Source organism: Knufia obscura, assembly GCF_036327395.1.
Source record: "Knufia obscura strain CCFEE 5817 isolate CBS 148926 chromosome Unknown scaffold_11, whole genome shotgun sequence".
Lineage (NCBI taxonomy): Eukaryota > Fungi > Ascomycota > Eurotiomycetes > Chaetothyriales > Trichomeriaceae > Knufia > Knufia obscura.
The window spans coordinates 920,872-942,390 of NW_027042697.1; the positions used below are offsets into that span (position 1 = coordinate 920,872).

The window sequence follows — 21,519 nt, forward strand, 5'->3', positions numbered from 1 at the left end:
GGCTTTTGAAAAAGTCCGCCCTCATCAACGTGTTTGCTTTCTCCGTGGATCTGGTAGAACTGCCGTGACTCGCACGAATTTGATGTTTTCTAGCTCTAGAAGCATGACATCAGTACGGCGTATCAGGAGAGCCACCGTTGACAAGCTCAACGTAGTGGGCTTCATATTCCTTCAGCACCCCACATGATGAAGAAGCATCCCTGCTTGCGAGAGGCTTCGGCCTTTTATTTAGACCAGAAGCGCACGTCAGCTTATGTAACGAGACGGAATTCCAAACCCTTCAAAGTAAGAATCAAGTTCCGGACCATCTAGATGCTCCAAGCGTGGGATCAGGGTTCCGCTGCGGTTGACTGTGCCTCTGCTTTCTTGCCACATACTTACCGCCGCGTTAAGGCCGGACGAACAGTGGCTTGTTGCACAAACTGCGCACTCGGACCTTGCGTCCAGATTGCGCAAAAGAATCGCGCAAATGCATATACTGGATTGTTTTTTGTAGTATCACATCTGATAGGCAACGGCGCTGCTTACTATGAGGAATTGTGCTATACAGCAGAAGCAAGCAAAGTCATGCTAACCCTTGTCAGGGTTTTGTGTCAAGCTGCAGTGCTCCCTTCTTGCACCATGCATCGTAGACGTTTGTGTCTCGCATTCTAGACCAGTAGAGCAAACGTTAACTTTTGGCAAGCTTCATTCATAGCAAATTTGATAGTGATACAGACGCCAGCCTCCCACTCCGCCAAGCTATGTCCTTGATACGCTGCGGTCATTACTCTTACGTTGTAGCCGCTAGTCAAAGTTTAGACGCATGTGTTCAAACTTCCCATCGAGGGCCTCTAGATAGGCATCTTCGTAACTTGATAATTTCAAAAGTATGTCATTAGGTCATTCCGTCATGCCAGACGACAGCTTATCCGTCGCTGTATAGAAAATCTTCGCTTTCGAACCAAAACAGATGACGTGAGCTGAGTGAGGTCAACCTGGCGGAACAGAACCACCTCCAGGACTCCATTGGGGAATATTCCAATCGTTATAAGGCATACTATGACTGGGAGAAAGCTCGTATTGCATTCCCTTGAAGTCGTTCGGATCTCGTGATGGGTAGGCACCCGCGTCTATTGCCGTATGAGTTCCAGGGAACACCCAGTTGGGAGCATTGATAGAGGATGGGGATTCGAAACTTTGATAACTTGAAGGAGCAATGGTACCTCTGTGCTCGTTGAACGTCAAGTGTGGGGCTATCGAACCTGCCGCCGGATTTCCGGAAGGCCACTGCCTGGCCCTGCAATATTCGCCGAGAGAATGCGGATGGTATGGCATGTATCGCGGATTTGTGTCGCCATAGGCTGCGTCTCGACTAGCTGGGAAGGGATCCTCAGTCGTGGTATAGGATGATACTCCAGAAGATGATTGATTCATGTCCTCACTGGGCAGTGACATCGTGTCGAATGGAACAAAGGAACTCATCAAGTTGTTTTCAACGAGCGACGAGGGCAAGTCGTCATCCCTCTCCTTCTTGACACCGTGCTGCGAACTCGCAGCGGAAGACGTGGAACGACTTTCATCGTTAAATTCTTTGGGTCGTGACCTTATTTCATGGGAACCTGTCAAAGAGGATTGCATGCTGCTTGGAATTCTTTTAGGCGACTGCTTGGGACCCGGCTTCCCAGCTCGGTGACTGAAGAGCCCTTGGAGACCAAGGGACATGATATCAGTTTCATCGATGTCGAGGTTTTGCAGTATACCTCGACCTTGCAGTGACTGAACGTTTTCCCGTAGACAACTAGCAATATCCTGTGGAGAAGCTTCGCTCCGTATCAGATTGATCAATTTCAAAATTTCATCTTCATCACCAAACTTCAAAATCTGCAAGAGTCCGTGCAAAATATATTGTTGCCTCTCCTGAACCGCGGCAGGCTTGTATGCTAGCTTTCTTCGCGTGTCAAGTCTGGCGTTGAAGTGGCAGAAGGTTTCAACCTTGCGGCATGCATCACAGGTACCAGGAGGGCCAGAGCACTGCACAAAATGTGAGTATTACACCACTTTTCTAGACACAAGCGAACATACTCTGGTCTTGCGCTTCTTACAGGCTTCACATGCATTTGTGGTCCGTAAGCCACGGCGTTGAGCTCTTGTTGATGGCAGTTTTGGTGACAACGAGGACGAAGACGAACGATGCGAATTCGGTGTATCCATGGTAGGCGAGAAGAAGTTCGACGACTGCACTGTTGTCAGATAGTCTCGTTGTGCATGCAGTGCGAACTCGGGATTAGCTGCTGTGGGGGCAGCCTCTGTTTTGTCGTAAGAAGGCGATACGGCACAGTCGAAGGTCGAGAAGTGCAGGTGGCGACTTAACTTTAGCGTTGGAGCGTCCGTGCATTTGGGGTATCACAGACTGACGCAGGGGTGTGAGAGGTTGACTTTTGGAGCCTCGGAAGAATTTGGCCACTTGATACCCACATTTCATGTAAGTTTGCGTTCGATTGTTGCAGGGTGTCGATAAGCTCTAACTTGCCTGGATGCAAGCGCAAATTAGACAGCTAGCCAAGAAAGAATTCTTGTGCAGCTAATGCACAGCTCGAGGTCTTTCGTAGAAACTTTGCTGTTCGGGATAGGTGTTTTCATGGTTGATGCTGTGAATGTTCGGCCAAGGTTATGTCTGCCACAGAGTTGAAGTTTCCGGGTCTAAGCCGGTCGCATGTCACTCGCATATGCGAAAGACATCACATCGTTCAAGGATCCGCAATACCTTTCAGGCGTCAGAGTATGTCTCAGATCGATGGAGAATGCGATGGCGGACAGATGTGATCGTCTGTGTCGATACAGAGTTTCGTGGCCGAGGCCAAGTCCTGTTTTTGTGACAAGATTCAACGCTTTCCGCACACAAGATTCGAACCTCTGAGAGGGCGGATGTCACCCGCCCAGTAATCCCCTGTCTGATTTGCCGGAAGCAATGGCGAGCCGCACGAACAGTCTCGAGGACATTCGCTACATCCTACATGGCTCACCATGATCTTAGGATCTCTTCATCGTTCAAGTTTGCCTACGGCTGCAGACGCCATCACCTCGTTCGTGGTCGTTGATTCGAGCAAATGTGGCAGGAACAGTCCTTAACCACAGATGGTACCGTTCGCCCCAATTGACGGCCTTGTGCAAGCACACGACATCGAGCTGCGACGCTACGTGCTAGAGCGGTCTGCTACTTCGGCGGCCATGAGGTATTCGTGGAGTTTTCGAGGGCCGCAGACACTTTCACGCAAAGCCATTGTAGCCTTGAGCATCGTTCGACTGGAGGGATTGAGTGACTGTAAGAATGTGGTACTGTGACGAAGATACTCCCCGATCCGCTGTGGAGCAGATGAAGCTCACAAGATCTCAGCAGCTCCCTTCTACTTTGTTCACAGAATGGAGCTGATCGGCCCAAAGCTTCGAGACTTGTATACCGATGCGTAAGGTGAAGTCCAGGGAGTCTCTTTGCCAAGTACCAACATGTGTATGTCTTGAGCGCCTATAGTTACGAGAAGTCTGCGAAACTAGCTTGCCGCTTGCATTCTGATCCTCATGGGATGGGCGGAACTCGATTTCGGCCATGGACTCTAATTACCAGCCTCAACTCTTTTGTCTCGGCGAGCAACGTCCTGAAACACCTGCTATTAAGCTTCATCGCTGACATCGTTGACAGTTCTGTATGCTTGTCACCTTGGAGCTGAGTCTGGAACGCAGATATTGAGGCTGTGCAGCTTCCCAATAGCACCACTTTGATGCCAGGCCTTCTATGCCTGCTTTATGCCAACTGAGTCGCATCAATCCCGAACGAGCTCCCCACAAGACATTAAAGGTTTCGCCATGGATATTCTGGGGGTAACCTTCAAAAAGATGGCCCATGTCACGGGCGACGAGCCTGGCCCTTGCTGAAATTATAGATGAGCGCCCAATTCTTATGTTGACAATGATGGCTGGGAGATACCACATATAACCAAGGTCGACTAAGGGTAGCAGCACTGGCGTGCCCGGCCTCGCTCCGTGATCCACCTGAAGCAGTCCGCAACTGGGATCTGCAGTAGAGTACAACCAGTTCAAGCATAGGGTTGTTTCGACCATGTGCGGAGGCATCCCCACCAAATGATGGTCGTGCACGCTCTTTCTGGATCGCATGCGCCTCTGATGTATTTTCAGCGACAGCCGCTGCCAATAGCACAACGCTGTATGACAATGCTAGCCAGGCAGAGCGAAAAGGTTTTCCCACCCACGGTCTCATTGACGCCGCTTGCACTCAAAGCTTCTCGGGAGCGTTGTTATGGACGACAATGATACAGGCCATGACCATCAGCGAGATTGCCATATGCCTTGATGCGAGTGGTCATTTTCGTCGAGCAGTGAAGCGCATCCACTCCGGCTGCGCGGCCACCCACCAGCTCGAGTCGCAAAATCACTGCTCACAAGCCAAGCTGGTCGAAATAGGATGTTCTGCATCGTTTTCGAGTAGGCAACGGGCTACTGAGCGCTTGAGGAAACATCCTTGGATGTCGTGTCCCAACCCTGAAACGTGCCCAGAGGACCATGTACACTATGACTTCCCACCAACCTGGCCCTCGAGGCCGCCGTCAACGACACCATGCCGAAGGCAGCTTATGTCTGCTGCTGCTGCTCAATGATGCAACGTATGCGGTCGGCACATTGCTTGTTTCGGAGGACATACATTTCAGTCCTTGCGATTGACTGGAACGCAGCTCCCACTTCAGTCGTGCAAATCATGATCCCCTGGATCATCTGTTGGTTTTGAACTGAGATTGTACGAGTATCGATGAATTTGCCAGCAGGAATGCTGTCGCCAGGCCGGAAAACATGTTGCTTTGCCTCTTCACGCCCAGGTTAGTAGAGCATCCAGTCATTATGCAGTGAGAGTGAAGATGCGAGAAGTTCCTCGACTGCACACTGCGATCTTTGATATGGCATTTTGTGAGAAGTTTGGTGCGTACCAGTAGGCAAGTTGTTCGTAATAAAGGACTACAACGATTAGAGGACAAAGCTGAATTCACTGGGGGGCCCTTCCACATATGAGAAGTTGGTGAGAATCGGAATCGCGGAAATACAAGTCGTAGCACACACGGGTAGAGGTCAAGGGAAAGCATTTCCGCTTGTTCCTGGTTTGACTGACGTTTTGCGGACTGTACCTCCGCCGCCTTCCGGCCAACCAGATTGCGCTATTCGCCGCCAATAATGCCCGGAGAGGTTTGCCGTTGCATTGCCTCATGTGCTCGGCGTGCAACTTGACATACTGAATCTTTACTGTCTCAGCCCTGGTCAAAGCTTCCATCGGCGATGAATTGTATTGGGTGGTGTGCTCCCTCCTGGCACAGAGCTGGTTGAAGATTCTATAATGGAAGTCAGTAGTGGGAACTTGGCTACCTGCGAAAGGCGTGAATCTGATTCGAGCGGAATATCTGGATCCGATGCTTCAGCTTACTCATCGAATGTACTAACTAGGGCACGAACTCAAAACTGACTGAAGTGTCTACCACGGGACTGCATCCTCACTACTACCATACTACAACACCTTATGCTATTGTCAGTACAGGTGGAAGGATGTGTTGTACCCTAACTGCTGTTGTCCCAAATCACAAGTATAAGTGTGCCGTCATTCTTAGGAAGACAGGCACGTGCTTGGTGCACGAAGGGCCTGTACTGCAGTGATGAGCTCCAATAATCTTACGAGGTACAAACCTGTTTTGTCCCGGTCGATCATCATGCTCCGTCAATCATCAAATGGTGTACACCACAATGTTAGCATCGATGATATGCTTCGAAGCAATATCAGAGCTCTACCTTGCTCACAGATGGCAACACGGCCAACTTCGAGTTCCCCTTGTTGAACGAAGAAAGCCGGCACGTAGAGACCAGCTGCGACTGGCGATATTCGTCATACTTCGAGCTCGCTGCTGAGCAACGAAGCCGCTGGCCAAGCGTGGTAAGGCTGCCGAAAGGCGTGGTTTTTGGTATTCGTTGACTAGGGAATCACTTCCATAACCTTTACACAGTCAGATGACGTCCGCAAAGTCAACTTCAATGTCCGTCCGTACTAGCAGGAACAGGCAAACAACTGGATGAACTTAGATGCTGCCATGGGCTCGTCGCCTCGATGTAGATACCGATGGCCAATGATGCTGTTCACAGGCCACCAGCTGAACATGGAAGCTCACATTGCCTGTCATGGGTGGGAGCCGTGAGTCGTTTAGGGCGGGGACTGCGAATTTGTTGGAGGGCGCCATTCGAGAGTTTTCCGATCGCGCACGCATGGAGCGACTAGATGATAGACTGTGGATTGTTTCTCGGCTACGGGAGGTCTGCCAAATAGGCTCTCTAAGTTCCGTAAACAATCATGCAAATTACGCTGGGAGTGTATCGTTTGCCAGTCAACGCAGCGGCGGCTGTCGAGAGGCTAGAACCGAACATGACTTGATACATACACTGGCAGACCTCGGGTAGAAGAAGATGATGCACTGTACTTGGGGGTGCCGGGCGAACGGACTTGCAGACCATGCACAGTGCGAGCCGATCATGTTGCGTGTCTAGGCTCACTTGCGTGAATGAACAGTATGATCGCTGTATAGAATTATGTTTGAGCAGAAGCCTTTCGGGATGACCGTACAGGGTGCGAGTGTAGCCGAGGCTCGACGCCACACAAGACGACCAGGTAATGCCTGCTGTCGACCGTTTATGGCAGCCGCGACCCTAAAAAGTTATAGTTGCACTTCGATGCGAGCTCTGTTCGATGAAAAGAGCAGATAGCGCAATGTGCACAGCCACGACTCTGTCCGAACGGGCGATGAGCCGAGAACATAAACCAAAAGATAACCGAGACGCTGTGCAAGAAGGGGCAATCGTAAGCCTTCGTTAAGTAGGCGAAAGCTGGGATTATGCAAGAAAGGTCCAGGGGGGTAATACAAATCAGCATGTCTAGACGGGCCTTTGAAGGGCAAATCATGCGCGATAGGTCCCAAGCCCCGGTGCTGGCGGGTAAGATCTGCCGGAACTTGAAGATCAGTCTGCGACGGACAGGGCTTGTTGGACCGAGGCGAGCCCCGTAAACTGAAGAGCAAGCCACGGCGAGCCGAGCGTCTTCGCTTCTCATTGGCAGTCTAGACTTCCAAACACGCAAGAATACTGATAGAACTGCCTCAGCCTGCAGGAGCCACACTTAATCTGTGAAAGCTGCTTGGGAATGCCAGTCAAAACCCAGAGCACTGGTAACAAAGCGATCGGCTTCGCCGTGGGAAGATGTCATTCGAGCCCACAAGCCTGAGACTGCTCAAACTTAGTTCTTTAGACTCGATATCGCCGTGCAGATTCACCTCTACACATTCCCCATAGTCGCCGGATCACTTCGACTCGACTTTCCCTTATTTGCTACAAACGCTCTCACGCTTCGACAACGATCAAGTCCACATTCTCACACAGTGTAAAAGTGAGTTCCAAACATTTCCCACGGGCCTAATATCGCAGGAGCAACAGACATGAATTTTCTCTTCGCATGCCTGCTCAGGAGTAGTGATATCGCGATGATTTCACGATCTATAGGAAGGCAGTGAAGCGACCAGATATGCGCGCTGATGAAAACGTCGGACACATTTTGTCGCGCTCGTCCTGGTCATCCTGCAGGGCGCATATCACACGTCTCGATAACTGCGAACTCCCTTAAAGTCATGATGAATTCTGATTTGCTCTGGAACTAGTGCTAACCAGCCGTGTTGTTAGCACATCATGGACACTACTACACGACAGTAATCGCATCTTACACCAATCTTTTTCCCCATCGAAACCGAAGAGCCAGTAATCTGCCTCAGCCTCTCGGACCCGCGATCCTGTGTCTCGACCCAGATAAAGAAACGCGAAGCTGGTGAAGCTTCGCTAGAAGAGCAGGGCAAAACGGAGGATTACAGCACATTTTCTTGGCCAGGCACAGATCTACCCTTCAGCAACCCTCGCGACGTCGGTGGTGGTAGCTCTCTACAGTTTTCCAGCAGTCAGAACGCGCCTTTTCACCTCTCAGAAGATAGTGCGAAGCCTGCTGCCCGCGTCGCAGGGACTCAGTACAGCATCAGACCTTCTCAGGTTCTTGAGAAAGCTCTTTCAACCACGCCTTCTATTGGCGCAGATGTAGGGCAGAGGCTATCCAGGATGCCCAAAAACAGCTCTCAAAGATCAACGCCAACCACGATACAAAACAGTCCGGACGACAATACCGCAGATGCGCCCGTGGCCGAGCCAGCGTCTGGTAGCGCTAGCAAACCAAAGAGAGTACGCACGGGTTGTCTGACGTGTCGAGAACGACATCTGAAATGCGACGAAGGCATGCCGATATGCCAGAACTGTAAAAAGTCGAGTCGGAAGTGCAAGCGCGGAGTACGTCTGAATTTCATTGACATCAAATGCGAACAACCTCCGCATCTGCTCCCACCGGTCCACGACTGGAAGGTCGCTTTCGAGGATAACTCCCGAGAAATCGCTTCCGAATACGAGGGTGGCTTCGAGAATTACGCTTGTCTCGAGCCTGAGCCCAAGCGACGCAGATTAACACCGCCTGACGCCATGTATGATTATAGTCAATTGAATGCTCCCATCATGCAGGAAGCACAATTACCACAGTCGGGGTACCAGTCTTATGCCAGTACATCGAACTTATATTCGGCTGCAGGAAACCAGGCTTACGAAGACCCGAGTAGCGTTATGTCACAGTCATACGCAGACCATTCACGACAGAATTACGAACAGCAAGTGATGATACACCAGGATCCAGAACCACCTCCACCGCCATTGAACACCCGAGAAGAAGTGCTTTACATGCAGGTATTTGTTGAGGAAGTCGGTCTTTGGATGGACAGCATGGACAAGGACAAGCATTTCTCGAGAATACTGCCCTTTCAAGCGCTGAGAGAGCCGATGCTTAAATATGCCTTGTTAGCATGTGGTGTTCGACACTTGACGCTGGTCAATCCTACTTATCCAGAGGAACATGCACTGAACTATTACGCCGAGTCTAACAAACTCTTGTTGAAGTCTTTGCAGAACCCTAACAGAGATACAGTCCTGTGCGCAACCACCGCGACTGTGCTGAATGTCTACGAAGTCATGTCGGAGAAAGCGCTTCAACGCATGAACCACATAGCAGGCGCAAGGGCATTGATAAAAGAGTGCAGGTGGGACGGCGCCACGCCTGGCGTCGGCGGTGCTTGCTTCTGGTTGAACGTTGGTCTGGAACTCTTCAGTTGTCTACACTTTAACTGGGGCGTTGCCTGGGATCCGGACACATGGGGCATCGACATGACCATGAATCCACAGCACCACGCAGGCAACGAAGAGGACTGGACGCATAAGATTCTCTGGATTCTTGCCAAGGTCACCAATTTCCGCTCCTCCACGCCTCGTTTCCAAGAACAAACGATGCACGCTGAGCAGCTGCGTCTACAATCGCGTCTCCAGCAATGGCTTGGACTCAAGCAATTCTGCGACAGGTGGGACAAATGTGTTCCTCCTTCAATGCACGCGATGGCTGTTGTGCCTTCCTACGCCACTCACTCGAAGAGTGCTTTCCCTGAAGTGTGGCATATCAAACGCTCCACCATCAACGGGCGGCTGTTTTGGCACACAGCACTCGTCTTGCTTGCGTCTGTGCATCCTCTCGCACCATACTCACCTACAGGCGACCAAAGCGCAACAACAAACCCACAACTCGCATCAGAAATGGCTCAAACGAGATTACATCACGCCAGACAAATCTGCGGCATCGTCAAGCACGCGAAAGACCGAGGCGTGGCATCTGCCTCGATCCGTTGTCTTGCGGTTGCAGCAGAACACTTGCACGTCAGACGGGAACAGGAAGAAGCCCTTGAGATCTTCGAGCGCATCAAGAGTGAGACGGGTTGGCGTGTCGCCTTCATTAATGATGAGCTAAAGGAGAAATGGGGCTGGAACAACACCGTCGACCAATATGGCAACCCAGCTTCGCAATCATCGTTCTATCAACAAGGAGCGGCTGCGCCGACTATGCCGGTGCCACAGCAGGCGCCACCCAGACAGAAGCCGCCGAGCGGCATCATCAACCCATTGTATAAGCACGCCGATTTTGCAAGTCAAAACCCGCCGTATGCTGGGAGTTATGTGCCACCTGCGCCTGGATATTTGCCACATCCGGGTGATGGAAATGGGCCAGGCGAAATGTACAGATATGGTGGCATCGCGGCCATGTAATATGCAGTCTTGGAAAGCACTTTCTCAGTAACCTATTGCTGCCAAGGATAATATAATGTATTTTGTCATTCTCATTCAATTCTTTCCAAATGTGGGACTCGTGAATTGTGCTTCTGGTCTTGAGCATCACCTCTAGTTCCTCTGCTCACCCGTACCACATTAGCTGTGCAATGATCTCCGATCTCACTCGTGCTTGCCAAATCCCTGGTCGCGTCCGGTTCCTCCTCTGACGATCACTGCATCTTAGACAACGTTCGGATGACTATTTCCGCAAGCACGTCGCCGCAAACGCGCGTTGTACTGTAGTGAGCAACAGCGACTTGCACGTGTTTATGTGATGTCACAATTGATCAAAGGTGTACCCCTCAAGACATCAAGGACGAAGCTGCGCTGTTGACAGAAGCTTGCCAGCTGATGTACTCTCTATACAGTAAGTCGTGATTGAGCGGACTCGTCGATATTCTGCGTGCATACCTCTGTTACCGTTGATCGAACATTCGCATCATGGCCGCAGCCGTATCGCGAACACTTGGGCGCACGTTGCCTGCAGGCAAAAAGATCTCTTCTAACCTAGCGACACCCTCGTCGGTACTTGCAAGCCGACCGCTATCAACCACTTCCAACCTCAAGCAAGATCCCACACTTCTACAAGATAAACAAAACGGCTTCGGCTTCATCCGGTCTAACCCGAGACCAGACAAACCACGACAAGTAGGCGTCACAGAGATTCGAGGTCCGTACTATTCAGCATACGGCAAGCGGCATCTCCAAGATGTCCTCGAGACATTCGGCCATCACGTCGACGGTCTCAAATTCTCGGGCGGCGGCTTCAGTCTGATGCCTGAAGGACGCTTGCGAGAACTGATCGATATTGCACATGAACATGGGGTGTACGTTAGTACGGGCGGGTGGATGGAGCACATCCTTACGCAGTCGGATGCGATGAGTGCAGTTGAGAAATATCTCACGAAGTGCAAGGATTTGGGGTTTGATGTCGTAGAGTGCTCTGCGGGCTTCTTGTCAATTCCACCGGATGACTTTCTACGACTGGTTGACAAGGTGCAATCTATGGGCTTGAAGGCGAAGCCCGAGCTAGGTATTCAATTTGGTGCTGGAGGGGACACTAGTGCCGAAGAACTCGAAGCTGCAGGCTCAAGTGATCCCTCAAAGGTGGTCAATCTGGCGAAGAGGTTCATTAACGAGAGTGGGGTCGAAAGAATCATGATTGAGAGTGAAGGCATCACGGAGAATGTGAAGAGCTGGAGGACAGATGTCATTCAGAATATACTCAAGGAGTTACCTGCTGAGAAGGTCATGTTCGAAGCGGCTGACCCGGCTGTATTCAATTGGTATATTCGTGAGTTTGGGGTTGATGTCAATTTGTTTGTGGATCATAGCCAGATTGTGCAGCTGAGTTGTCTCAGAAGTGGTATTTGGGGTATGGCTGATACGTTTGGGAAGGTCGTGAGCTATCGTTGAAGGGTCTTCAAGGACTATTCATGGCTATCGTTATTTGTAGCTCTTAGGAGCATACATGGCATTGGACTCTAGTTTCTATCCTATTCCTTCATGATTTCGATGATCCGGAAAAGAGCTCCGGGGAGAATCCGGGGAAGCTGCGAAGCAGAATTAGCGCAAAGTATAAAATGCTTCGTGTGCCTCGGGCCTATCATTTGTTCTGGAATTGGATTTTTTAGGTGACCTCATTGTTGCAACGACCCCCTGCCAGGGCTCAGTTTTACTGATCGTACTTTTTAGCCGAACATCTTCTCATAAGCGACTTGTGTCCCATCTGCAAGCAAGATCACTGTCCTTCCCGAGTCTATACACAACTTGTTCAGACGATACCTACTATATTACGAAGGAAATCATGTCTACCTCAAGATCCATCCTCAAGGCTATCCCGCTCCGGCGGCCAATGCCAGTGCCAACCCCTCGGATATTCTCCCTAACCAACACCCAAACACGAGCAGGCTCAAACACAGTCAAAAGAGACATCGAAGACAAAAAATCAGCACAACAGAACCTTCAAGGCATCGACCGTCAATCGCAGGAATATGCCCTCTCCGGCACAGATGACGCGGTAGCCTCACAAGGCAACGTCTCTTTCGACCCCACGCAATCCACAGACCCAGCACACGCAAAGGATATGGCTGGGAAGGATAGTTCAGATCACAACCCTCTTGATGTCAGTGCTGCGAACCCAGAAGTCAGTTCTGCTGCTAGAGAGGGCGGATACTCAAGGAAGGACAAGGAGTCGGTCACGTATGCTAGTTCGGGTAGTGGGAAGTCGAAGCAGCAGACTGTACCGGAGAACAAGGCTTATGCTGGAAGTGATTCAAGGCGACCGGATCGACCGCAGGATGTTAGGACCGGGCAGATAACGCCTGGGTCAAGATAGTCGAGAGAAGTAAGAGATGGCATGCTTGGAATGAACAGCTCGGAGGTCGATGTTTCATCCTCAGTGGTGATCATTCGAACCAAGAAGAATGAGTGTTGTTGACGGTATACGCATTTTCACCGGTTCGGCATTACACATGTGGGTAACTAGACGGGTCCATGGAATACATTGAAGGCACAGGATGTGCATCGCGAGGAGTCAACTGGAAGACGCAGGGAATACAACTGCCAATAGCGAGACATTGGCGACGAGGAATGCCGTGTATCCACTAGAGGTAGGCAATCGAAGGCAAGCTATGGCAGATGGAACATTTTTCTCCTCATTTGGACGATAATGTTCGACCTCTGATTATGCTCTCGTGATTCATGGGCGGCAGTCGTTCTCCTGAAGCATCCATTCTCTTCTTTTCAAAGCTTGACTATTGCAAGCATAGACAGATATGGCCAACGAGGTTGCGACTCATGTCTGCGAGGTTTTGCTGTGGTCGGTTCACCCATTTCCTTTGTCACCAGAATTAAGAGATTTTGCCGGTTGCAGACATGGGCTACAGATGCACAATGGTATTCCTCAACACACGATTTCTTTGTCTGGGTATCAGACACAGTCCCAGTCTTCACCAGCAGGGGCATTGACAGCCTATCCCGAACCTTCATCAATCCCAAGAATCCACTCGTCAAGTATCTGAAACCTCCTGCCAGCCATTACGCTCGAACATTTCAAACAGAGCTTCTTATTGCTCTGACCTGTCCTTGCAGCATCGCTACTCGTGAGCAGCAAGCCTATATCGTCCACGATCCACATCAGTGTTACAGTGCCACGTTCGACCTCATTCCGAAGCAAGTGGAACAACCCCAGCAAGATGGCCAGAAACACAAGGTCTGCAGCCAAACAACGTGCAGCTCAGTCTCCAACCGAGCAGCCTCCTGCTCACCACGCAACTGTTGGACAAGCCACCGAGGATGAAGAAACCACTCATCCAGAAACTACGACATCCGTCTCGATACCAAGATACGCAAGATCAGCAAGACCAGGTCGTCCCCCAAAACTAAGATCTGCCTCACCTACATACCAACCCACTTCACCAACGGCAACAAATGCACCCCCCTCCCCACCAGCCTTTGTACCAACCTCCCCAACAGCACAAACCCATTCCGTTCCCATAAAGCGATCATCCAGCCACTCCACCAAACGCAGAATCCAAAAATGGACCGCAAACCCCCGCCACCACAAACCCAGCCCCAACCCCGTCGATCGCTCCGAAATGACTACCCCCCTCGTTTACCACGCCATCCTCCGCCGGAGTCATACACGCTCGAAGGCCCTAAGAATCAGTAATGCGCGTTTCGTTGACTATGAGGATCGTGATCTTGTTGATGCGTGGGCGGTGCGGAAGTTGGGTACAAGGATTTTGGAGTTTTGGGAGGAGAAACTTGGGGATGCTGGGAAGGAGGAGGAGGATGGGGATGTTGAGATGGAAATGGAGATTGAGGGATGGGTTGAGGAGGATGAGGATGGGGGGTGTTTTGTGGGGGTTTATGAGGAGATGACGAGAGTGATGAGGCGGAGTGAGATGTAAGAGCGGCGTGGCATAAGGATGGGATGACTATCACAGTTCGAGCCAGTGCGGTGTGGTGTTTTTGACACGGTCGGGAATCGAGAGTAGGGGGGACCTGTTGAACAAATCTGTATGTAAGCGGTGTTGTACTTGGTAATCTTAGGCGGAAGACCGCTTGAGATCATCTCAAGCGAATCGCAGCAAGTGCTATTGGTGCGTGGTGGACAAACTGGTAAGGTCGATAATACTGGGCGACGAATACTGCAGGTGGGTTGGGGAAGAGATTGCCGATGTCCAGAACATCTACCATGGAAGGTACGTAGATAGTCCCCGTATGTGCATCAAACGGATATACGGGTATCGTAACCAGGACAGCACAGGTCGTGTACCTGCATATTAGTCTAGGTCTTTCTAGGGTTTCGTAGAGGCAGTGTCACATCCACGATAGATCCTGCTGATGAAGGGTGTATGGAGCCGCAGAAAGCAGGAAACCTGGATGCAGAAGTCCCAGATTGGAGATAGGTTAGTATGAGAATCAGGCAAGTAGGCTTAGAACAATCTAAATGCTTGGTCAATATGTCTAGCTAGCTGTGCTAGTTTCAGTATATGCTTGAACGCTCATGCACACGATTTTTAATGCCAAATAAAATGCAACAACAGTTCTGCACTATGATTCCCTTTGGTGCGGTGGAGGTTCTGGGCCCGGTGTATTCTGAGAGCTTCCACGACCATCTTGATAAGGCCGAGGTTGGGGAGTGCTGTTGGGTGGCGGACTTCGTGTGTGTCGTCCTTCACTACCAGCGCCGGCCACAGCAGACGCAGATGCAGGTGATGCATTGCTGAGTCTATCATTGAGAGAATCGATCGTGGGCGCCCTCAATCTTGTGCCTGACCGATGCGCCGGGCTACTCCTGTGTTCGTGTTCTCGCACTCGAGCAGGAGATTCAGCGATAGTCAGGGCTCCTCTCGCGGTATGCACGTTTCTGCTTGGGCCATTCGCTGGTGAGGGCGGACCATGACTCTGCTGCGCTATTTCGGTACCATGCACCCCACCAGAATTTCTTTGGCGCGAAGGAGACCCGTCCTCATTTTGCAAGTCGTCTGGCGACCAAGTCCGACCACCCCTAGTGGGTGCAGGGATGACTGTGACGGGCATGCTTCCACGCCGACTGCGAGAGCTTGAGCTCTTTCGATCTTGTTGCGATTGTTGCACGCTTGGTTGTCGGCTTGTTTGGGAGGCCTCTTCGGGTATAGTCAGACGTGAAGGTCTTGGTTGGGCTGGGATGACGGTGACCGGCATTGGCGGAGACGGTCCAGCTCGCTTACGAGCTTCAGCGCGATCTCTCTGAGTCGTTCGGAACGCACTGAACCTATCGCGTAGGTTGTGATAGGTCTGGGCTGGAGATCTCCGGACATTACACGCCGCCATTTGAGCCGCGACTTCTGCCGGTGGCTCGGCTCGTTTCCTCTTGAACGGATTAGCGACTGCTTGCCACGTCTGTCGATCTCTGTTGTCTTCCCTCTCGGGTCCTTCCTCTGCCGGTTGAGTGGCCGCGATTTCCTGATTCGTATTATTGGTCAAGGTAGAGCTCTCAGCCTCCTCCACTGGAAACATTTGACCATTGATTTGAACAGAAGGTCGATGCGCCCTATGTCGGAAGTTCGCAGGCTCTTCGGGGATTGCTGGCGAGGGACTCGACACATTTTGATACCGGACTCGGTAGACTGTGCTCGCGGCGCTGGTATTGTCGCTTCTGCTAATTGGTGTAGCAGCTTGGGGAGGTCGTGCCACACCTCCTTCAGCAACAATTCCATCGACGTTAGCAGAGTCTCTTCTCCCGCCTTGCTGTGAGTCTCTTTGATTGTCTTTTCTTCTCTTGCGAAATGGCATCCTTGCTCGCATGTGTGGAATTGGGAGCATGGATACCGAGTTGTCACCATCTGGACCTGACTTTCTACCAAAACCAAAGTAAGTAGAAGTGCTGTTGCTCTTATTGTCCTTCTCGGAACCTTTGTCGAGCATCTCATCACCGTCGAATATCTCACGGCCAAGTATTCCATCCTTCCTCTCGTCTCTTTCCAAAGCTTCGATTCTCTCGACCCACTCCCACACGACGACACTAGCAGCAGCTGCGCCAACCCATCTGATGTATTCACCCCATGTCGCAATGTTTGGTTGGGCCACATCCAACACAAAGAAGACCACTGGTATCAACACTGAAGCCAAGCTCAAACCTGCGACCAACAGAATGTTCCTCATCTTGGGGTGCCAGAAGGCAAATCTCCGTTTCGATAGAGAGTAGTAGATGACGCAAGAAGCATAAATCAGCGATATGGACATCTGAAAGAGATAGCTTAAGGCAGGAATAGCATCTTGGAAGCTGCGAGGCCTCGTCAATGTAGCCTGGCTGACAAAGTTCTCCAAGATGCTGAAAACCGTGTCGCACGTGACCAAAGCAAATCCCAGCCATTTAATGGTGACCTTCTCTTTGTGCCGTGGGAACAGTCGTATCAACGTCTGAACCTGAGCTAGCCATAAAAACGTATCTGACACAACCCTTACGACACGTATCTCGACACTGCCGATGACATCGTCGACAAGGGCCTGCGAGTCTATCAGGCCATCGTTATACTGGTCTTCGGCTACTCGGAAAGTATCGGCCGTTGCAATTGTCAGCGAAATGGCCACCGTGACAGCCGCAATCTTCTGAAGCAATGGCCTCCTTCCGACTCCTATGACAGAAGAACTTCCCGATCCTGGTACCAAGTTGCGCAGACCAAGAAAGTTTGCGCCTCCACCGCCGGGACCTCCAACATAGAAGGTCCGTGGAGTGATGAAGATGAGTATGACCAGTATGTAACTTATTATTGTTGCCGTAGCCAGAGCATAGATCTGTGGAGCGACTGAAGCGTAGAATGGCTCGTCGAACTTGACAACGGTCGAATTGCCACTGCTCTCAGCGCAGCCATGGAGGGCTGTATCATCGCAGGGAGACTCGAAGGTGATGGAATCCTGGAGGACAGTGGAGAAGGTCTCGTTGACGCGCAATATGCCGCCAGCTGGGAGTGCGACGGTGCACAGTGCTGACTGCGCTCGGGAGGAGATGGTGGAAGACAGTTTGCTTGCTAATGCGGTTGTTCTTGTGCCTTTTGCCCAGATTTGACGCGAGATCAAACCATCTCGGACCATGCTCTTCTTGTTTGGTCGCGTGGATGCAAGTTCCCGTCTCGCTGCATCGTATGACTGCGCAGCCTATTCGAGACTCATACACGTAGCATCGTGTGTCGTGCCTGTGCGGTCTTGATGTCGTGTCTGGTAGCCGGAACGTGGGGTACAGTTTTGCTGCAGTTATGGCGACGGCGCTGCGTTCTTGAGTAGGTGTGCCCGGCTCGAGCTTGTGAAGAAGAGTGTCGTCCAGGCGTTCGGGACGAGGGGATCTGGCCTACGGAGCGACAGAGCCTTCTGGTTGGTGCCTCCACTGCTAACTTTTTAAGCGAAGGCCTAATCCCACTTCAGTCAAGCGCAACTCCATCGGCGATTGACAAGCTTTCCCTGGCGAGCCTGGTCTCTGGCAAGGTACTTGGACACAAAATGATAACTCGATGTTCTTCATGGCCATTGTTTCGTGAATTGATGCTAACGCTAATATACCCTGACAGGATCGACAAGTACTAGCAGTTTCGAGCCAGGAAAAACGATCGATCAGTTCTTTACAGTAATGTATCTCAACGGCGAAGCTTGATCGCGTTGCGGCGACTGGAACGTACTCTCCGTTTCTGCGAACGATTCCTTCTCTTCGGGTTCCTGAGAACACGTCAAAGCCCTAAGCTCTGCGATTTCTGCTGTCGAAACGACTGTGCCGTGGTCTTGACCGTAGACAAGCTGAAGGTTCTCGAACAAATGTTCGATTTCGTGGCCATTCAGATCCCACGAGCTTATGTCCGTGATGGTGTCTTCGGAAACAGCAAAGCTTGCTTCTCTGAAGCGTGATGTCCAGATTTTGTGTCTCTTTTCGGTCGTAAATTCGTCAAGTTGCAGGTGCACTTGGACCTGCTGAGCAACCTCATGAATCAGACGCTGATTATCCTGCTTGGTCAGAAACACCACTCCGCGGAACCGCTCAAGCATGCTCGCAATATCCTGAGCCAGGTGAGTCTGACCATAGAAAGCTCTCGACTTGTTGTTGCTGCCGAGTATACGTGCAGCATTGTCGAACAGTACAAGAGCTTGCCATGCGGCTGCATTTTCCAAAGTCTGCAGGAAGTCCGTTCTTGCGTGGTTCACATTTGCGCCCACTTCTGGGGCATTGACACGAAGTAATGGACGCTTCTGCAGTTCGGCAGTCGCCACCACTGTTGCAGTCTTTCCAATGCCGGATTTTCCTGATAGCATGATCATGAGTACGTCACGCCCATTCACTTCTCTGTTGGTGGGGCCCCCATCTGCTGGCAATTGTTGTAGTTTCCGTTGGATCATCAGGTTGAGCAAACCCATTAGTCTCGTACTGCTATCTACTAACTGATTCATCGGATCCGCAGCAAATTTGACGGGCTCCAGATTCGAGACGTTGACCCAGAACCAATCGTTGTGATCTAATGACCATGCTGGGAACAGAGGTTTCATAAGCATGAGGTATGCATCATGTGACCCAAAGAAGTGTTTCCTCTTGTCCTGCTCCTCCCTGTTGGGTCTTCTGGACTGAGACGGAAGGTAGAGTGGCCGCATCGCGTTGTAGATCTCTTTGGTCTTGCCTGGGATCGGACTAATTGGGTGTTCAATCTGGCCGAAGAAGATAGAAAAGTCTGGGTCAGACCTACGAGCTTGTAGGCAGTCAACAATGATCCGGCCATCAATCTTGACCTTTCCGGAAAATTTGTTCGGAGTGGTCGGTGGACAAGTGCCCTTGTACGAGCAGTAGTGGTAGCTCTGGTACTCGAGAACTCTCCGACCTCTTTCGACTGCCTTCTTGACGATGGCACCATCGCCATATCTTTCGTCAAAAGCAAGTGGACGATAGGTCAGACTAGAGACACCTATGTGGCCCTTCCAGTCCCAGCAGGAATACTGGAAGAACGTCGTCAGCATGATTCTCACAAGTACGGAGAGCAACTTACCTTGTCCTCGTAGGTGCCAAAATTATATCCATCAAATCCATAGGAGACGAATTTGAATGGCATATGCTTCTCTTCTTTCTTCCTTGCATTCGGATCTGGAAACACGGGCTCAGCTAGGTTGTCGATGACTTGTAAGATGTGAGGGACTTCATGTATGTCTGTAACCGCAAATGAGCCTGGTGGGAACAAGGTCCAGACATTCTCAAAGTCAATGATGCGTTTCCCGGCCATCTCCCTGACTTGATGATTCGTCTTCTTTAACACCACTTGCATGACAGTCACGAATGTTCGAAGCTGCTTCTCCTTAGCAGCGCCGAGTCCTGCGTATTTCAGCGTCTCCAAAATTCGACCTTGAGCGAAGAACAGATCGTTGAACGGAGGGTAGAATCTGTGCTGCTCGGTAACACTGTCGGCTAATGGACAATGCACACTTGCCAACGCTGGCCGCAGTGAATCGAGTAGCGGTTTGCTGTGGACGCCAATGGCGGCAAATTTGGTGCTGTCTACAGTGGAGTCGTTGAAGTCGTCCGTATCGACGAACAGCTGAATAATCCAGTCCTCACTCTGTTTACCGTTTCGGCAGAACTGTCGACCGTTGCTCCTAAAAAGGAGGACATCGACCAGGGCGTCATTTTCGAGCTCGGCCACCGTGGCACGAGAGCCTCGAGGATATGTGATCGTAGAGACATTTAGATAGTCTGTTGGAGGGACCCTGAACCAGTCCGCTGTCATTCGACGATTCTGCTGTGTGGGCTTGGACGGTTCGGAACTGCCATCCATGACTTTCCTATTCAGGTGAGCAGAAATGATACTGGTCACAATCGGGTAACGGTTGCTTCGGCGCGCTACAAATGTCGACCGCGTTAGAGGACGATTTGAGTATACTCGAGGTAGAAATCATTCATATAATCAACTCCTACTATCAGCTTAAGAATGTATCAATGGCATTTCTCGACACTTTCATAGCTAGCACTCCGCAACAGAGATGTTTCGTTGGAAACATTCACCTACCAACATGCTTGTGTCGTCTAGTCAAGCAAGTGAGGCTGAGATGGTCCCAAGCTGCCTGGCGAGCACAACAGGCTGCAGTCAGTCTTGACCAATGATCATCGAAACATGCTTTCAAAAGGTCCAGCTAGTCGTGTATACAAAGCATGCTAGGTGTGACCGGTGTACGCCGCAGCATTGACACAGCCACGCATCTTGTGACGGATTGGCAGATAAGCAAGTAGCTTGCAGTGTCGATTTTGCGCAAATCGGAGTGTGATGCCAGTATGGATGTATTGCATAAACATAGAGCGAGACTCGGAAAAAAGGAAGTGAGGTCTTGATGGAATAAAATCCTGGAAAGTGAGACCCGCGACGTGGGGCATATAAGGCATCTATGGCGACCCTACAAGCATAATTGCGGCCTTCTCCGGGCCCTCGTCGCTGCCTAGAAAGCTTACTCTACAGTATCCTGGGCTGTGACCGGCTGTTCTGATAAGGCACCTAGAGACTGAGCGGACCCCGTGCCGTTACGCCGAACTTGAATGTGATATGTCAGGCGTCAGGTACTGTAGACTGACAAGGTATCCAATGTACCTAAGTTTCACAAAAGTATCTCCAGTGGCTCGTCACGAATTTCGCACCCTAGGTACAATTTGGGCAAGCTCGTTAGGGGCTCCCCGCGCCTAAGCCGGGCGGTGTGCCCGGCCCGGAGATGACCGTGATTCGCCTATACTGCCCGTCAACAACTAGTATTGTGAAACTTATACTGGACACCCCGTATTTTACGTGCTTCTAACCTGACAACAAGGACCTTCTTGTCGTCCTTGCTACCAAAAGCGCAGCTCAACCACAGCACCAACACTCTACAGCACAATGCCCACCGTCAACGACCTCCCCCTCGAAATCCTTAACCTCATCTTCCAACACATGTACCACTCCTACAACGAACGCGACTCCTCCAACACGCTAGTGCAGCGCAACGCCGACTTCTCCAACGTCTACCACGTCTCTAGGTCCTGGCGAAGTGACCAACAGAGCTCCGTCTTCGACGCCCAACGCTTCGATAAGTCTATGGGATTTGTCTACGACTGGTGGGATCCATGTGCCGTGTCGGAAAGGGGTTTGACTCGGCGTCGCCGTATCAGATAGGAACGAGGTGAGCGTGAGGGCTTGAGCAAGGCGACGGAGGGTGGTATGTCGGCTATGGAGTTGG

At 51.1% G+C, this 21,519-nt stretch overlaps 8 protein-coding genes across 8 annotated transcripts; 5 read left to right on the forward strand and 3 right to left on the reverse strand.

Moving 5' to 3' along the window:
* Window positions 1–972: 972 nt before the first annotated feature.
* Window positions 973–2,193, reverse strand: PMZ80_008649 (uncharacterized protein; the record flags this gene model as incomplete). The annotated part of the gene is made up of 2 exons (XM_064877048.1): window positions 973–2,013; window positions 2,065–2,193. The coding sequence occupies 2 exons, from the start codon at window positions 2,191–2,193 to the stop codon at window positions 973–975; spliced, it is 1,170 nt and encodes a 389-aa protein (XP_064727435.1).
* Window positions 2,194–7,607: 5,414 nt separating this feature from the next.
* On the forward strand, window positions 7,608–10,245 carry PMZ80_008650 (uncharacterized protein; the record flags this gene model as incomplete). The annotated part of the gene is made up of 2 exons (XM_064877049.1): window positions 7,608–7,615; window positions 7,842–10,245. The coding sequence occupies 2 exons, from the start codon at window positions 7,608–7,610 to the stop codon at window positions 10,243–10,245; spliced, it is 2,412 nt and encodes an 803-aa protein (XP_064727436.1).
* A 504-nt stretch (window positions 10,246–10,749) lies between these two features.
* PMZ80_008651 (uncharacterized protein) lies at window positions 10,750–11,724 on the forward strand (the record flags this gene model as incomplete). Its single annotated transcript, XM_064877050.1, has 1 exon — window positions 10,750–11,724. The coding sequence occupies one exon, from the start codon at window positions 10,750–10,752 to the stop codon at window positions 11,722–11,724; it is 975 nt and encodes a 324-aa protein (XP_064727437.1).
* Window positions 11,725–11,891: 167 nt separating this feature from the next.
* On the forward strand, window positions 11,892–12,646 carry PMZ80_008652 (uncharacterized protein; the record flags this gene model as incomplete). Its single annotated transcript, XM_064877051.1, has 2 exons — window positions 11,892–11,898; window positions 12,087–12,646. The coding sequence occupies 2 exons, from the start codon at window positions 11,892–11,894 to the stop codon at window positions 12,644–12,646; spliced, it is 567 nt and encodes a 188-aa protein (XP_064727438.1).
* An 859-nt stretch (window positions 12,647–13,505) lies between these two features.
* PMZ80_008653 (uncharacterized protein) lies at window positions 13,506–14,222 on the forward strand (the record flags this gene model as incomplete). The annotated part of the gene is made up of 1 exon (XM_064877052.1): window positions 13,506–14,222. The coding sequence occupies one exon, from the start codon at window positions 13,506–13,508 to the stop codon at window positions 14,220–14,222; it is 717 nt and encodes a 238-aa protein (XP_064727439.1).
* Window positions 14,223–14,868: 646 nt separating this feature from the next.
* Window positions 14,869–17,480, reverse strand: RIM21 (pH-response regulator protein palH/rim21; the record flags this gene model as incomplete). The annotated part of the gene is made up of 2 exons (XM_064877053.1): window positions 14,869–17,445; window positions 17,472–17,480. 2 exons carry the CDS (start codon window positions 17,478–17,480, stop codon window positions 14,869–14,871), a joined length of 2,586 nt encoding a protein of 861 aa, XP_064727440.1.
* Window positions 17,481–17,904: 424 nt separating this feature from the next.
* On the reverse strand, window positions 17,905–20,096 carry PMZ80_008655 (uncharacterized protein; the record flags this gene model as incomplete). The annotated part of the gene is made up of 2 exons (XM_064877054.1): window positions 17,905–19,266; window positions 19,317–20,096. 2 exons carry the CDS (start codon window positions 20,094–20,096, stop codon window positions 17,905–17,907), a joined length of 2,142 nt encoding a protein of 713 aa, XP_064727441.1.
* Window positions 20,097–21,179: 1,083 nt separating this feature from the next.
* On the forward strand, window positions 21,180–21,455 carry PMZ80_008656 (uncharacterized protein; the record flags this gene model as incomplete). Its single annotated transcript, XM_064877055.1, has 1 exon — window positions 21,180–21,455. One exon carries the CDS (start codon window positions 21,180–21,182, stop codon window positions 21,453–21,455), a length of 276 nt encoding a protein of 91 aa, XP_064727442.1.
* Window positions 21,456–21,519: the final 64 nt, after the last annotated feature.